This window comes from Pezoporus occidentalis, unplaced genomic scaffold (assembly GCF_034315485.1).
Source record: "Pezoporus occidentalis ecotype Australia unplaced genomic scaffold, CSIRO_AGI_Poc_V1 ctg123, whole genome shotgun sequence".
Lineage (NCBI taxonomy): Eukaryota > Metazoa > Chordata > Aves > Psittaciformes > Psittacidae > Pezoporus > Pezoporus occidentalis.
In genome coordinates, this window is record NW_026913027.1 from 1,439,659 (window position 1) to 1,457,653 (window position 17,995).

The 17,995-nt window shown below is 39.7% G+C and overlaps 1 protein-coding gene across 9 annotated transcripts in view; it reads left to right on the forward strand.

The window, feature by feature from the left end:
- TENM1 (teneurin transmembrane protein 1) overlaps positions 1 to 17,995 on the forward strand; it is an 845,211-nt gene that overhangs the window by 816,513 nt on the left and 10,703 nt on the right. For all 9 annotated transcript variants that reach the window (XM_062607456.1, XM_062607455.1, XM_062607460.1 and 6 more), the window contains 5 exons: positions 13 to 379; positions 2,147 to 2,657; positions 7,700 to 7,872; positions 9,574 to 9,809; positions 14,954 to 15,250. In XM_062607456.1, coding sequence (XP_062463440.1) covers positions 13 to 379; positions 2,147 to 2,657; positions 7,700 to 7,872; positions 9,574 to 9,809; positions 14,954 to 15,250 — 1,584 coding nt within the window. The remainder of the gene's footprint in view (positions 1 to 12; positions 380 to 2,146; positions 2,658 to 7,699; positions 7,873 to 9,573; positions 9,810 to 14,953; positions 15,251 to 17,995) is intronic.

Genomic DNA, 17,995 nt, shown 5'->3' on the forward strand with positions numbered 1-17,995 from the left:
CTTTTTTCGCAGGTGCGATTAGAGTGGCCAACAGACCTCACCGTGAACCCTCTAGACAACTCACTGTATGTCCTGGACAACAACATCGTCCTGCAGATCTCTGAGAACAGGCGTGTGCGAATTATTGCTGGGCGCCCCATTCACTGCCAGGTGCCAGGCATCGACCACTTCATTGTCAGCAAGGTGGCCATCCACTCGACCCTGGAGTCAGCCAGGGCAATCGCTGTGTCTCACAGTGGCATACTCTACATTGCAGAGACAGATGAAAGAAAGATCAACCGTATACAACAGGTCACAACCAACGGTGAGATCTCTGTCATCGCCGGAGCCCCATCAGATTGCGACTGCAAGATTGATCCTAATTGTGACTGTTTTTCAGGTAAGGAGATGCTAGTTATTTCCTGCCTCTTATCTGTTAATATCCCCTGGCACAGCTGCAGATTGCAGAGCAGTAAGGGGAAGGATAGAGGAGCAACAATTCAGTTTCCTTGGAAAGCAGAAAACCGTTTCTTTGTGGATTTAATCTATTTTATTCACAGAAGTGGGTCTTCCAGTTGGCACTGGAGGAACCGCAGGGTCATCTTTGCTATTCCATTTTTCATACAGAGATTACACTCAGTTCAAAACTCAGTTTAGCTCTAAGCCTGCCTTTCTGTGTCAGCTATGTTTGCCCTTTTTGAAGATGATACCAGCCCCAGTGCAGATTGCACCTAAATGCTACTGGACCAGGCATCCCTTCCTACCAAGAAGAGCACCAAGGTGTTTCACATCACATGAAAGACGCTAGCTTCTGCCTTCCTATTGCTTGCATCACACTGCACAGCCAGCAAAATTATGCAGACACATAATGTTCAGTGTTTTTTCTTCGTGTGTTTTGAACTGGAACAGCCAGTACCAGGCCCGTGCTGCACCACTGGACATGCTCAGCAGCACAGCCCCTCTCCCTGCATGCACCAAACCAAATTTAGCACTTTTTTTGATAGAAACATATTTCATATTGGGGCAAAGGACAGCGTTCCTGTATGCAGAGGTGTGCAGTATGTTGTCATCTTGTCATCTCAAAGGACCACTGTGTTCAGCTCCATAATGTCATCATAATTCTTAAGCCTCTCATTTCAAGTAAAAGGTTAATTACTCACAAGAAAACATTAAGTATGTCAATCATGGAGAGGAAAAAATGTAAATGGTATTCCAGAGAAGGTGTGTTGCTGACCCAGCATTGTGATGATAATCAAAGCCTCATGTGCATTGGAAGTGCTGCCAGCTATGGCAGAGCAGTGAAAAGAATCCTGTTCAGGGTTCGTGTTGAGGGAAACTCCCCTCAGTGCTAAAAAATGAGAAATTGTGACATCTCTAAGGGTTGTGCCAGGACTGGGGTGGTAAAAGGCAGGGTTGGCTTGGCAGAAAGATCAGCTCATTTGTCCATCTCCAAGAAAGCATAGGGCATGCTCAAACTCTCCAGCAGATTTAATTCCTCAGTCAGGAGAAGGAGAGCAATACAAACAGGAATGTGTTTCACTCTGAAAGTGAGGTTTAATATGTTATCTTGTTAGTTACAGAAAATCCTGCTCATGTAAATTCATTTGGATATGGATATACAGCCCATGATAATGCAGATATCCTCCTCAAACCTTAAAATACACAAACCAAATAAATTACCAAGTGATACTGGAAGGGGTGGTTTCTCAAGGTGCTTTAGGGCTTTTGTTTTCCTTTAAAGTTGAGGTTTTATTAAGTACAAATTAATACCTCCTTCAGTGTCATTTTAGCTGAATTACTGGGGTTTATTTTCTCTTTGTTTTATTTGTAACACAATTGTACTGTAACTACGTGCCAACAGACAAAGTGCAGAATAAAAACTCAGGTGCCGTGTTTTTTCTTTCACAATTTTGCCATTAAAGCTTTCCTGAGCAGCAGGGTTTTGGGCTTAGAAAAAATGTTGTAAATTAGATAATTTATATTCTTGTTTGTCTTCATTGCAAGTAATTTAGAATTGCACCAACCTTAGATAATAGGGATTTAATGAGTTGGAAGAAGATCTCGTTTTATTGACCTGTAAGTGATACTGAGGAGAAGCAGTGTGTCAGGTTTAGGGGATCAGCTTAAATACAGACATGGATTACTAAAATTACCATTTCTCCCCCAGGTGATGGTGGCTATGCCAAAGATGCAAAGCTGAAAGCACCTTCTTCTCTAGCAGTCTCTCCTGATGACACACTGTACATAGCAGACCTTGGGAATGTTCGCATCCGTGCAGTCAGCCGAAACAAGGCTCACCTCAGTGACACGAACATGTATGAGATCGCATCACCAGCGGACCAAGAATTGTATCAGTTCACCATCAATGGCACCCACCTGCACACACTGAACCTCATAACGAGGGACTACATTTACAACTTCACCTACAGTGGGGAAGGAGATATTGGCACCATCACCAGCAGCAGTGGGAACTCGGTTCACATCCGCAGAGACACGAGCGGGCTGCCCCTGTGGATCGTGGTGCCAGGAGGGCAGGTGTACTGGCTGACAATAAGCAGCAATGGGGTTTTGAAAAGAGTTTATGCCCAAGGCTACAACTTGGCTCTGATGACATACCCTGGAAACACAGGGCTTTTAGCAACCAAGAGCGATGAAAATGGATGGACAACAGTGTATGAGTAAGTCCATGACATTAAATGCCTGATGTCAAGAACCTGATTTTAAATGACCACTGGATTTTTTTTAGTCAGTTCTAATAATTTAGAAAGACACCCTGCTACTAACCCTTCATGAGAAGGACAAGCTGTGCTGTTGCACAACCTTTTAAAATGAAGCACTGCCATTTCTTAAGTGCTGAAGCCTGTCATATTGTGAAAGCTCTGGACATAGTGCTCATTAAGTGTAGCAGAAACTGCTTGATATTATGCTTCATTTGCACTTTATTATTGTGAATTTGTTTCTTTAAATGAAAATATTGTGGACTTTTTTGTAACTAAAGAAGTAGAGGCAAGTTGTGATGTGAATCAGGAATTTGCAAAATTCCTGAGGAAGGCAAAAATGGGAAAAATAGTATTCTGATCAGAGAAGGGAGTGTTGTAAAGGCAACTGAGAATCTCAGTGGATGGAATATCCAAAGGGTGAACTTTTCTCTATCAGCAGGGGAAAAGGATATATAATAACAAAGAGGATATTTACTAGAAAAAGATTATACATACAAGCTGTAGGAATAGGCATGTAAGCAAAACCTTCAGGAGACCAAAAGAGCAAGGCAAGACAGTTAAAGATGTAGTCAGAACAACCCAATCTAGTCCCAGAGAGAGAACAACCCTAAAGAAAGTTCATTTTTTATTTATAAAGAGATGCGACATTTCAGGATTTCTTATTATTTCTAATTAATTGTCATAATCGCTGTTTGAGGATGTGACAGGTGATGGCTGGAAATCAGATGCTAACATTACAGTACTACTTCAGAGTCTCCAAGGAGGATAATAATGCCTGCTTTCTGTGGGCATAGTTGTTCATGGTCAAAAACTAAACTGAAAAGCCATCCAAGTTGGATATGAACAGCAAACACGTTGAGGAGGATTAAATTTACTGCACAAGTCACCTGGAGAGGTGGCTAAGTCACCATCATTATAGGGTTTTAGAATTATGTTTTCTTAAAATGGAAGTAGGATAAAAGCAGAGCGAACTGCTGCCTAGCGCTTGGGATTTTTATTCAATGGGATGGTTTTCATCTATTATTCTGCCAAAGACTAAGTTAGTATGGTAAACATAGGTATAAACTGTTAGAGAGGACCATTTTTGACAATCTGCAGAAAAAAAAAACATACAGGGCTTTTTTTGGTTTAGTTGTTATTATCAGGAATCTGTTGATACAAACTTTAATTCTCTTGCAACAAGACAAAGCACACTGTTATCCTGGTGCTGTTTAAATACTGATCTGACTGTTACCTTTTATGAGCAGAAATGACTTAAAATGTATGCGGTTTTGGAATCATTTCAGCACTGAGAGTGACCCATTTAAATCCCTACTTGAGAATGGCATCAGTCCAGACCATGGACCAATGATGCTTTCAATAAGCTTTTACAGTAGCTCCAAGTCATTCCTATTACATCTTAAAACACTGAACAGCATGTATTGTGGCAGGGACTTGATGTTAGACCATGTTAGAGCAGAGTATTTCTATTCATGTGCTTCTTAATCCTGGTAGTCTCACTCCATTCCACTGACACTGAGTGTGAACCATTTCACACAATTATTGCTTGTTCCTGGTTTCTTCTGGGAAGTTGTTTGTTGAAGTATGATTCAAGCATAGTGAGATCTTTTAAAGGACTTCACCTGCTTGCAGGTGCCTCCCAGTGTATGTCATGTAGATTTGTACACAAAGAGCTGTGCCTTGAAAGGATTGATATGATGTGTATGGTGAACACAAAGAGATAGTGCTAGATTAAACAGGTTTTTATACTTTCACAGCTTTCGCTGCAGGCTGGGTAACTCTGTCCTCACTGATGCTTTGAGCTGTCCAGGCTTTGCATGACTGCACACTAGAAATTAACTGCCACTCTAGAAATTAACAGAACTACAATTATTAGCATTACAAAAACAACAGCACAATTTAAGAGTGAAGGCATGTCATTAATATTTATGTTCAAGCCAATATTTTAAGTCATCTTCATAATATATTACAATTTCCTGAGTGTCTGATGGAATGTCACCCAACCTGCTGCAGTCAGAGGGGCAACTGACTATACTGAGCACTGCCCTGAGTAGATGTGCCTTCAGGAGATGCTGCTCACCTTCTGCCATACATAGGTCAAGGGGTGTGGTGATCCTTAGTTATTCTTTAACCAGGCATTCTTTTCCAGACAGCTCACATTGTGAACTGACACCCAATTTCAGTTTGAAAATTAGGGGTTTTGTGAAGGGGTTACTTACAGGAACACAGTATTGGAGCTTAGAGAAATACCATATGAGCAACTTTCAGATTGCTTGGAGTCATCTCCTCTGTTTAAACTAGATTTGCATTCACATCCAAAAGTTCAACCCATGTCACTATCAAACCGAAATAGGGATGAGTTTGTTTAACAACACGTATCATGGTTTGGAATATGAGCCAAGGATAATGAACTGTTCAGAACATCTACCTTTATGTCAGATTCACTCAAAGGGGGGAATTATTAAGAGGTAGAAAACCACCTACAAAAGTACTTGTCATCCATCTGCTCTAATCTGATGGAATGGAAGTACTGAAAGAGCTCTTGCATAAAATTACAGCTAATGTACAATTTTCAGTCATATTGTACCATTAAAGCTGTAAAAGGGGAGGGGGAGCACTGGGCCTCTATTAAATCAAGGACAAGAAAACACCTGCAAGAAGTAGCTCTCTCTGAAAAAATTAATTAGACCGCTTTCCCTTTGAAACGATATAACTCTTACCTGTACTACACATAGAAATGCAAATGGATTATGAAGCTATATCCCCAAGTGTGCATTTCAAATATTGGTGAGCACTTCCTCATGTGAGTACTGAAATCAATGCAATTATTTGCATGATTAAATGGTCACTGACATGATTAACAGTGGCATAACTGGGCCCCAAATTAACATTAAGAAATATGTCATGATTGTGCCTCTATTAGTATGGGTAGGGCATTGCTCCGCCGGAGCCGAGTCCCACTGTGGTACTATTCATTATGTGAAAGGTGGCAGAATCTGTCTGCGGAGGCTTGAGTTTCTTGGAGCAATCTGGAATAAAAAAAATGCCTTTGGATGGTCATGCTGGGGAATCGTTACTGAGACACTCATCTGCATGTTCTCCTTGAAGTCAGTGGGACCATCTGCATGAGTAAGAGCCCATTGGCATGCACTCTAGTCTCGTTATAATTCAGTACTGTATCTGTCCAGCCATCTAGTAACAGTTTATCCCATTTTCAGTCACACAGGGAGTTTTGTGTCTCAGCAGCAGCCATATCAACAGCACAATTGGATCCTCAGTGAAGATGGATCCCAAGTATTGCACACAAGAGCATTCCAAAAACTGGCTGCACTTACACCATAAAAATGAATTATTTGAGCATTTTCTATGTTACAGTAGAATATCCAAATAACCCAGCAAGCTGTCATATCTGTTTGATCAAGCAGCAAATTGAATATATCTGCCCAATGTTCATGGAGTTTTCTAATGATGAAAAGTAGTATCAGAGCCAATTTTAATCGCTGGGTGTGGTACCCAGTCAACTTGCACAGATCCAGAATAAGTTCAGAATGGAAATAAGTCACAGGATGTATACGGGGGCAGTAGGAGGTGAGAGAGAGATTATATTGTATGTAACATTTGATTATTTTTCAAAAACAACACAAGATGGTGACCAATTCATTGTCCACTGTTGTATTTAGGAAGAACAGCTGCCCTATTTTTCTTTTTGTTTTGAGGGGAAGAGAAAAAAATCCTGAATTTTCTTATTTTTTTCTTTTTCTGCCAATACTTCTTGTGACATAGATTTTCCCTGACTAATTAGGGGGAAATTCAGATCCTAACGAAATGATGCCAACACATTAAAGTGAAAGACATAGCCAGATCGTCCGCTGACGTGAATTGGAAGAGCTCCATTGGAGGCAGCACAGCTTTGTCAGTTGGTACACCAACTGAGGATATGTTTGTCAATGAGAGGATACAGTTAATAAAACATGAAAACTTAATTAGGCTTTCCTACCTGCACAAAAAGGTTTCTATTTTATGAACATGAGAATTGGTTTTACTCATGCAAATACAACTGCAGTGTCAGCAGTATTGTAGATGAATAAAAGTATGCTAGCATCAGTAAGGTTTTTAAGATAGGAGGCATTAACATTAAACGATATCAAGCACCAAGCAATGTTCTGCATTGTTTTCTGTATTCATCAGAAAGAATAAAAATATCTGTAGAACTGAAAAGACCTCTCAGAAACACTGCTCCAGAGCTTTTGAATTAATTATTGACTTTCTCATAACATGGCCCTATTCACTTAAAGTACCTTAAACTAAAAGAATTTCTTTAGCATTGACGAAATTTAGGTGAATTAAAATGTGGTGCTCTAGATTCTGGTGCTGTTACTTGTGATGAGAAGTTCCTGCTGATTTGAGTAGGCCCATGGGAAACGTAACACAAGAGTAAAAACCATGTAGGCAACTTAATCGCTGCAGATTTCAATCTAATTTTATTGCTATTGTTACGCTTTAAGTCCCCTTTTTAAATGCGCCATTCATATTATGTACTTCACACATCAGCAACAAAAGGCAGGTTTTGAATGTTGCAGAATCTAAGAATTGGTTTTATTTAAACTTAAGAGTTAGAAAACGCCTTCTGGGGGGTGAGTTGGTTGCCTGAATACCGAGTGACCTCCAGTGGCCTCCCTCCTGCATCACATCCCAGCAGGCTGAGCCCCGACCGTCTGTCCAGTGCTGAAACCTCTGGCAGAAGCTGCATGATGAAGGTAGCATCTCACACTATTCCCACTTCTGTTTTATCCAGCACCACTGAAAAAGAGCCCAAGCAGGAATTCGGATTAGGGAATGAATGCATTTTGAGTGAATAAAGGGATCAATTCTTATCTTTATACATATTGCACAGTGTTGACAGTTGTCACTGGTTTTCTTTTTTTTTCCCCCATTCAGGAAAAAAAACCTACAAGACGACAGTGATGTATTTCATGGCTCTCTAACATCATGTCTTTCAGGTATGACTCTGATGGCCATCTGACAAATGCAACCTTCCCAACCGGAGAGGTCAGCAGTTTTCACAGCGATGTTGAAAAGCTGACACGAGTGGAACTTGATACTTCAAACAGAGAGAATGTGATCACAGCCACAAACTTCTCAGCTACCTCTACAATATATACTTTAAAACAAGGTAATTAAAGCATTTCTGTTATTTCTTCCCTAATCATTACGTTTCAAAGTCTAGACATTATAGCATTCTTAACTGCTTGCAAAAAAAAAAAGACATTTAGTTCATTTGTTTCTTCTTTGCTTCAGTACAAATGGCTAGATACTACTTTAAATTCTCCTGGGGTACCAATTAGAAACAAACCACAAGTGAATTCTTTTCCTTCTAGAAGAGTCCCATGGATAAATTCCTGTTATTGGAATCTCTGATGTCTTCAAGCTTTATGTGCTACTTTCAGCTTCAGTATCTGGGGGACTTGGACTGCCCTATAACACACTGAGCTTTGTTATTCTGAGAAATACTGCCCAGAAGAATGACATGCTCCCCTGACGTTTTAGCACTGAAATGCCAATGCTGTGAGTTCTTTCTGGTAGTGCTGTGTTCTGGTGATGACAGCACTTACAGGAAAGAGGACAGCATGGCCCACCTCTGCTGGTGACTGCCTTGGGATGAGATTTTGACTCAACCCCTGTAGACAGTCCAGTACTTCCCTGCCAGTATCATACCTCTCAAGAAGTATTTACTCTCTGCCTAATGGAATTGCCACAGTGTCCTCCAGATTGTGCAGATTCGTCACCAAAGTGCTGGTTTTATATAGTTTAATCGATCTGCGATTTTTTCTCCTTGTTGATTTTTTGTTGTCAGTGGATTGTTCAGGCTTTAAGACAGCAGGTGCTGAGAAATTGCTCTCTGATTTCCTTCCACGTCTGCCATAGAAAAAGTTTGTAACTGAGCAAACCACAGAATTTTTCTTCCTCTCAGCTTTTAATCTATAAGAAACAAATAGGAAGAACTCACCTCACAAGAGACTCACTCCTCTTCACTATTGCATTGCAGAGACAGCACTGAATAAGTGGAAATAATTATATTATATTGTTCTATTGCCTGTCAGGCTTTGTCCAAGTGACCCCATCTGGTCTCTCCATCATCTCCTGACTGGCTGATTGTATGTCTGTCCTTAAATCTGAAACTCCTCAAAATTAGTATGTTACCAAATTCTGTCTCGGGAAAGTGCTAGCACAGTATGGGCAGTGCCAGAAATGAACAGATGTAGTTATTATTATACCTATCATATTTATGAATTCATATAATTTGCATATTTGCACATCTCTGTGGAACTATCACGAAGCACCCTGTGAGCAACTAGTCAGTCAGAAATACATCTGAGTCACAAAGTCTCTTTAATGTAATATCTGTTATCTTCACTTTTTGAAATACCCAACTATTTTCCACGTATTCGTGTCTCAAGAGCTGGGCTAGTTATTTCTGTGTGCACCAGCTTTAAAAAAGGGTGCTTTTCATAGTCCCAAGTTTCATGCTTGACCTCAGATACTCATTGCAGTCACTGAAGCATTACGCTGTCCTCTTCAAAGAGTTAAAAAAGCCCAACCTAGCCTATAGGTTTACATACTTTTAAGCTGAAAGCAAAAATTCTTTATTCCTGCTGTAGGAAACCTTCACAGCAGAAATCAGGATAAATGTACCAAAAAGCTCTTTGAACATGGGAAGGCCCGGAGGTCACAGGCTGCAAAAATCACACTGTAGCTGATGTGTGTTCCGCTGTCTGTAACGTAGGGATAAAGCCCTGTTGCACATACTTGTCTTGTAATTCTGGAGATCTGAGCTCTTCTGTGTTCCCTGTTTTTGGTGGTTGTTTTTTGACAGATAACACGCAGAATATCTACCGGGTCAGCCCAGATGGGTCTCTGAGAGTCACCTTTGCCAGTGGGATGGAAATCACGCTCAACACGGAGCCTCATATTCTAGCAGGGGTTGTCAGCCCCACTTTAGGGAAGTGCAATATCTCCCTTCCTGGAGAGCATAACTCAAATCTCATTGAGTGGAGGCAAAGGAGGGAGCAGACCAAAGGCAATATCTCCACGTTTGAAAGAAGGCTAAGGGTAAGGCTTCCTCTTGTGTAAAGTGCAGTGTTCCTTTTGAAAGCCATTGAACTAAAATCACATTGAAATGTTCTGCTCTGTAAAAACATTGATGGAAACTTCGTATCAATGGTGGGCCCCAGCCATGAATTTCAAAATTAGACTCTTCCAGCAGTCACAGGGATGTTTGATCTCTGTTTGATTTTGGTTGTGAGACTTGACCTCAAGACATAATTAGGTTTTTTTCCTCCTCTTCTTTTTCAACTAAGAACTTAATTATGGCTTTGGAAGAAGCTGTGAGCCAAGCATGAGGCATCCTGGCACAGCAGCAGAGTTGGAGCCTCTCTCAGAGAGCCATTCTGCCTCTCTCAGATGTATCAACCCTCTTTCTTCTGGGGAAATAGCTGGTGCCAGCCTCTGCCTGGGACAGGGTCTTAACTGGGCACATCTTGGGTGTCCTGGCCATTGCATCTCCTGCAAGCCAGAATGACACAGAACCTCCCTGTGTATCCATTCAGGCTGTGTATTCAGCCCTGTACCACTCACTCTGAGACCCCTTCACTCCCTCTGGCTGAGTTACACTATGGCTCCAATAAAGATTTACTTTAACATTGCATCCATGGTTTATTTTCATCTGTAAGGAGAACTCACAGATTACAATGACAGATGGTAAACATTCAGCATTTAATTAGGTAACACTAAGGCTCAAAGAGACTGCTACCTTGCAGAACAGGTTTTTATGAAATCAGTTCTGGTTTTCACATGAATACACTTTAAAATGCCTGTACTGGTAGTACAACTGGGAATTCTGGCCTTAAAAATATTGCATTATGAACTGCAATCTTTCTGGATAGGTATGGTCTCAGAAGGTACATCTGTTAGCACTGAAAATACAGAGATGTATTTCTGGATAGTGTTATTGTTTTCCTGCAGAGTTTTCCTATGATGCAGTTTGTACTTTCTGTTCTTGAAGTTGACTGCAGGTTCTTTTAACTCATTTTCACTTCCTTCCACGTGATCCTTAAAATTCCCTGGCAAAAAAAAAAAAGAAAAGGAGGAAATTCACAAATTGGTCAGGATTAAATGGATTCTGACTGGAGTCATAAAATGTTCATTGAAATACTGCAGTGCTGAAGCTGTCCAGATCTCAGCTGATTGACCTACCTCTGGATCAGCCTGTTGGTGCAGAGAACCACTCATGTACTCCTCTTTGTCCACCTTCACCTTCATCCCATGGGAGGATGGAAGGTGAAGTGTAAGAATAATTTTGATGTGCTGCTGTCTTACATTCTGTGTCCTTCCAAAAATACCCACTAGCATCACAGCTGTTGAACATTGCATTGTTATTTTGTAAACTGTGTCTTTTTATACCTACCCAAGATCAAGGGGGTTTATGGATTTTCCCTGCCTACTCAGAAGGACAAGTCATATTACAGACTTTTCCCTTCTCTTGACTCCACTGAGCTCTAGGACTGCCTGTCTGAGGACTGTCGCAGCAAGGTGGGAAGGAACCAGACAGGATAGGACATTAAATGTGAATTTGATAGTGGAAAGGAGGAGAAATATTCAACACATAGGTTACACCGTCTAACAAGAGAAAGGGACAAATGGACTATTGAGGCTGTTACTACCAGTAAGAAGGACTTTGGAGGATAGGTGAAATTTTTGGGTCCTGGAGTTCAGCTTTAGTACTGAGGTGTTTGCTTGGGATGCTGATGGAGCAGGGAGCCAGTGGAGGTGGCAGGAGCTGGAGCACTGCAGGTGGCAAGGAAGGCCAGCAGCATTTACCCAGAGTCTGCTGTCTTTCATGGATGATTAAAGGAAATATGCAGGACAGCAAGCAAAATATGTCATAATATATTGTGTTTGAAGCAATACACCAAATAATGAAAAGGATTTAAGGCTGTTGATAGATCCTTGAGTACTGCTGGGAAAAAAAAAAAATGTGGCATCATTAGAAGTCCTTATGCTGGATGAGGTTCTGGGGAGGCCTTCTGAAAACTTCTAGTTTCATTTTAAGTTGTATTTTGCAAAGAAAGTTTTTAAACACTTAATATGCCATGACTGGCACAATAGGTAGTGTGTTAGAAAGCTTGCAATGTAGGGCAGAAAGAACTATGCTGAACTTTGAAAATATATGTAAAGAAAAGCTCTGGGGATTGGACCAGTTCTCAGTGGAGATGAGCAGACTTTTGGGAGCCTTCAGTTAAAGAATTAAAACAGCACAATGGAAGAGCCTTCTGAGGGGGGAAAAAAGCATAGAAATGAGGTTTAAAGATGTTACTTAGAGATCAGTCCTGATACCGCCATTGAAACCAATGAATTTGAGTGTTAACAGGTATAAATTAGGAGGCAGGTAACTGGGGATGAGATAAAGAATGACCCAGTTGAAGAGAAGAAAGTGTTTCCTTCTCTGCCTGGTCCTAACACTCTGAATTCTTAATTGCAATTAGCAACCATTTTGAAAGCATGTCTCTCTATTAGTGTTATTTCCAATTTTGGAAAGAGGCCACAGTTAGCACGTTGTGAATAATGCTGTAAACGTGTTTTAAGAAGTGGGATTTTTGCATGGTGCACATTCCCTGCTCTGGAAATAGAACAGAAGTGAGTAAGTTAACTGAAATGCTAGAACAGACATCTAACTTTATCTCAGTATCTAAATCAATGTGGGAAACAGGAATTAATCACAGGTTTCCTTTAAGTGAAGAACCGGCTGCCCTGGCACTTCCTGAAAGTATATAAAACAGTCTGTAGGCATGTATGCATTTTATATTAATAATAAATCTATGTACAATCAGGCATTTTAACATCAATCTTAATCTAGCAAGACTTCTTTTTTATCAATTGAACTGCTATTTTAATTGACTTCTAAAAATGAAGCAAAGGCTGCTGTTAAAACCAATGAGCATGATGCATAGTAATATACTGATTAGAATGCAGCTCTGTTCTCTCCTGTCTTTTGCATAACTTAGAGGAACTTGGCATTGGATGCAGTCCAGGTTTTATAACTGAATATCTACAAAAATTAAAAATCGAATGCTTGGCCAGTCTTACTTATTTTTGCCTTTTTCTTTTTCTTTTAATAACAAAAAAGGAAGTAACTCACTGGCCTCAATTCAAAAGTCCTACACATAAAGGCTTTGACAGATATGTTTATTATGGCATTTAGCAAATTATCTCCTTTCATTTACCAGTCTTACAGCAACTTCTAATGATAGGACCAAATCCTCTGCCAGTGTGTATCCATTTACGTTGACTCAAATCAAAACACAGACAAGGAAATAATACAATCATCTCTTCTGATTTACAGATTGTAGGCAGTTTAGGCTTGAGAATGAAAGCCAAGAGGAGTGCACATTTATGTGATTATTTCCACTGCGAAATTTCTACCTATAAAACTAATGGAACTAGAGTCAACTAATGTTTAAAAATATATAATAAATATATCTTTTTATGCATTGCTGATAGTATTATTGAAGTCAGCTGAATTTTCTCCTTATTTTCATCAGCTGACATTGCTTTCAGAAACCAGTTTTCCCTGGCTTGTAAGAGGACATATGATCTACACCCTCTCACAGGGGCTCCTTACTGCATTGTGCGTACATTGGAGGAGTCATCTTTAAGAAGCCACTGGGATTTGAAATCAGCCTTTCAGTGACAATGTTGAAATGAGGCCTGCTACCAGCATATTGCCGTGTCCCTTGAAAAGGGTGTTAAATTTAACTTAAACCTAATACAAGAAAGTAAACTAATGAGACATAAAATGTGGAATACAAGGGAAGTAATGGCATCCACCCAAACCTTATTTTCACTCTGTGAGTTGAACTGAGCATCACATTTTGCTTGGGCTCCTTAACTATCATTAGAGCATAAATTGTAATAGTCTACAGGAGTATATAGGTATTTTATGGCTATTGTAAATGAACACTGTTAAAGTTAGACATGTGTGTATATAAAACCCCAGGAATGGTAGTTGAAGAAAGAACACCTGCTTCTTCTAGATTTTCAAATTATTTTGTATCTAAAAACAGAAAGTGAGAAGGGAAAAAAAAAGGTTGTTTCTAATCACTACCACCGTATGATCACAGCTTGAATTATTAAACAGATATTCTTAACCATTTCCTTTATGGCTGTGCCTCCAGGTCTCAGTGAGAGTTAGTACTGCACTGTGCTAACACCTGCACTGACATCGTTTCTGCCATAAAGAAGTTATTAATTGGAATAGATTAATACATGTGATTAGATAAAATGCAGCAGGTTAACACAATGAGCGCTTTGAGCATTGATCTGAGAAAGACAAGTCAATGAACAATGTTTTATGGTTCCCTAAATTGTATCTCTGATTTAAATGGAGTTTTAATAGTGATTGCCCAGTGACTGAATGGTGTAAGCAGCAGATGATGACAGCACTGGATAAGTATATTCTGTGTTCATGAATGTGATTCTGCTTTGAACTTGATTTCAAACAGAGAATTGGGCTGCCCCTCTGCATTTTCCTGTTGGACCATAAATGTTAACAGCTCGTAACACAGTCACTATATTCAGCTGTCGGGCACAGTGAGCTTAACAGATGTTGCAGGTCCCAAATGTGGCGAGATCTGCAATGAGGAATATGGCTGGACCAGGCCCTGCTGCCACTAGCTGTCACGAGCTCTGGGAGAGGGATGGTTTTGTGAAGAAGAATGAAGATGCTGGTGAGCAGGGTCTTGGGGAGCCTTTGCAGCATCAGTATGTGACCTGGTGTGGGCTGTCTCAGAGCAATAGCTGACCTATCTACATTAACAGAGCTTAAAAGAGAGGATGTGAGATAGGATGTCTTTGTTAATTTGTGGGCTTAACTACACATCTTTGGCTGGAATCAAGAAGTCCGTCCGCAGTTGTGAAGAAAAACTTGAGAAAAGTGAGAGCAGAGGTGAGGGTTTAGTACATGGAAATAGGAAACATCCTATAATGAAAAGTATAAGACTGAATTCAAGCAGCATTTGTTTCTTGGTCCTCCTCTTTCTAGTGTGAATATTTTTGTATTTTCTTGTTTTTAATAAGGCCTAAATTTTCCATCATAATGTTAGATCACTGCCCATTTTTATTAGAGCTGACACAGAGATGTTTGGTTTGTGTGTAATTAAATGCATGTTTTTCTTACTTTGCTGTATCTTTGCATTTAGGCCCACAACAGAAACCTACTCTCCATTGATTTCGATCATGTAACAAGAACAGGAAAGATTTATGATGATCATCGAAAATTCACTCTTCGGATTATGTACGACCAGACAGGACGCCCAGTTCTATGGTCACCCATCAGCAAGTACAATGAGGTCAATATCACTTACTCGCATTCTGGATTAGTCACCTATATCCAAAGAGGAACCTGGACTGAGAAAATGGAGTATGATCCAAGTGGAAACATAATTTCCAGAACATGGGCAGATGGTAAAATATGGAGTTACACATATTTAGAAAAGGTAAGTAATTTTTAAAAGTGGATTGTTGTACCAAGGCCAAAAATATTTGGTTTTATAGAGATACTGTATTGTGAACTGTGTTATAATGCCACCTCTCGCAAGAGTATTTAACACTTTTGAAATAGAAAATGCATACAGTTACATAACTAAATGAAAATGCCTCTGGAAATGGTTAGACCTACATGTCACCCACTCAAACCTGCCATAGTTTAGTTCTGAAAAAGTTATCAGCACCTCAGATTTGTTTAATTGGGAAGTAAAAATGACTTCTTTTTCTCAGTCTGAGTGAACAAAGGACATGATCACTGCTGAAAAGCACGTTGCTACTCTGTATAACATAGTCAAAAATATAACAGTACTGAAAGGGAACTTTTTGCTTCCCATAAACACAGCTCATTTTCAAACCAAAATGACAAGCCAGCATCTTACATCTATTCAGTGCTGCACTGGAAAAAAGGCATTGATCCTATGAGGTGAAAGTTTACTTCAGTATTTATGAGAGCCATTGGGGGGGGGGGGAACTTTAATATGGAATAAGTTATTGCTCTTCTTTTATAGTGACTTCATGTCTAAACTGCCTGAGTATTGTAATTTTCATTTATGTCTACGGGTAATGATCACAAAATGAGGGAATAAATGTTGTACAGACTGAAGAAGAACAGCATTTCCTTCATGTGTAGAAGCATCTTATTTGGTCTTTGTCTCCCAAAACCAAAAGACCAATCTGTATTTTTAAAGGTTTCAGAACTTAGTGTGAAATTGTATTCAAACGGCATTCTTTTAACCCTTATTTTTTAAATAGCAACATCTTGGACTATCCAATATACTGTGATTTTGCAGAACATTTTCTCTGAACCTCTTAACCACAGGGAAAGGCTAGAAGGGTACAGGTGAGGTAAAACTGGTAGGGGGTATTCCACACAGAAAATCCAATGGCTTTGAAGTTATTTATACATAAAATAGTTCCAAATGTGTGCTTTTAAGATAAACTTTGGTGTACTTTTTTTAAATGTATTTAAGCTTGATCCTCAAAAAACTTAAACCTAACAGAGAGAAAAAAATGATTGAGACTTGAGAATGCATAAAAATCTGATTCCTTCCTTGTCTGCATGCAGTTTGATTCTTGCCCGTATTAACAAGATTGGCAAACCCTAGAAGCTTCTGAAGTTTGGTTCAGATAAATTTGCCAGGAATGCTTTTGTCTCTATGCTCTTCTGCAAATGGCAAGTGAACAGGTGTTTAGTAGAGCTTTCAGATACTTGGGCAATGTGCCTTTTGGAGGAATCTTATTTTTTCTTTGGATCTAATGGACCATAATTTTGGAAAGATGCATGCTTCTTATCTTTCCAAACCACTTTGTCTGTTCTTAGTTTATGATGAGCTTATAAATAAAGTCATAAAACTGTTATTCTGGAATTGTACACAAGTGGCCAAATCCTGATCTTGTAGAAGCAAATAGCAAAAGCTAGCAGGTTATGCTGTAACTGGTTGTTAAAAATAACTGGAAGTCAGACAAACCATGGACATGATCTCCCAGCTATTTAATGTACTTTCATCATTGTTCTTGAGCCAAGGAAAGATGGATTTACTATCAAAATTAGACAATGAAATATCATTTTGTGGCTCCATTAAAGTCAATAACTCATTGTGTTAATTACATAATGATTACTAGAGGTTGTCTGAAATCTCGTAAGATCCAGTGATTCCTTTTATCAAAAAATCAATTCTATAATTCACTTCCAATTCACAGTTATTTAATTCTTCATTTTTAGCACTTGATGAGTTAATTTGAGCAACCTGGTCAAGTGGAAGGTGTCCCTGCCCATGGCAGGGTGGTTGGAAGTAGATGAGCTTTAAGGTCCCTTCCAACCCAAACCTTTCCATGACTCTGTAATTATACATCTTCAAAAATCTCTACTCCTTCCAAAATGAGCTCCAATATTTTAGGGTTTAAAAGCCCTATGACAGTAGCACTGTAAATAATTTTTCCTGATGAGATTCGGTTCTTCTTGTTTTGGTCACTTTCCTCAATTAGTTAATGGTGTTATAAAATTGCCTGCTATCCCAAGCTTGCTTCCAAGATCCTGCTGTTCGCCACCGGACAGAATAGATGAGCGGCTGTGTGCGTATGTTGGACAGAACTGACATCTAGTGGTGATGCTCAGCATTTCTGTGGATCCCCACTAGAGCTCCCAAGTAATTGCCACTGGCTGTTTGTCTTGATATACCATGTGGCATCATTCATTACGTGGTTGACCAGGCTCTGGTTGCTTTTATAAAATGACAGCTCTCTGGATGTTTTATGAGCTACCCTCTAAAATCCATTAAACAATTAGAATCCAATTTGTGCAAAGAGTGAAAAATCTATTGTAATATTATTAGGATGAATTGCGAATTTATTTTAGAGGTATCCTCTAATAGGCTAGCGAGGATACTAAGTCTTCAGCCCTTGTACTGTCTATCCTTTTACTATCCTGGACAAAAGTGGAAAAGCCACAAAGTGCTGTAAAAATGGCACAGAGGGGCACTGAAGTTATATTAGAGATGTTTCTGGTCTTGTTATTCATACTCTGTCAATGGCAGACAGCTTAAAAACAGGCCAGGGAGCAGTACTGAGGGAGAGGCGTCACATCAGTGCTAGAAGAGAGTTCAGCCAGTGGTTTACTGCAGACTGGGGACTCTTGGCTGAAGGTGAAAACAAAATAAACCCTGTGCATGTTAGAAATGCTTGGCAGACCAGCAGTA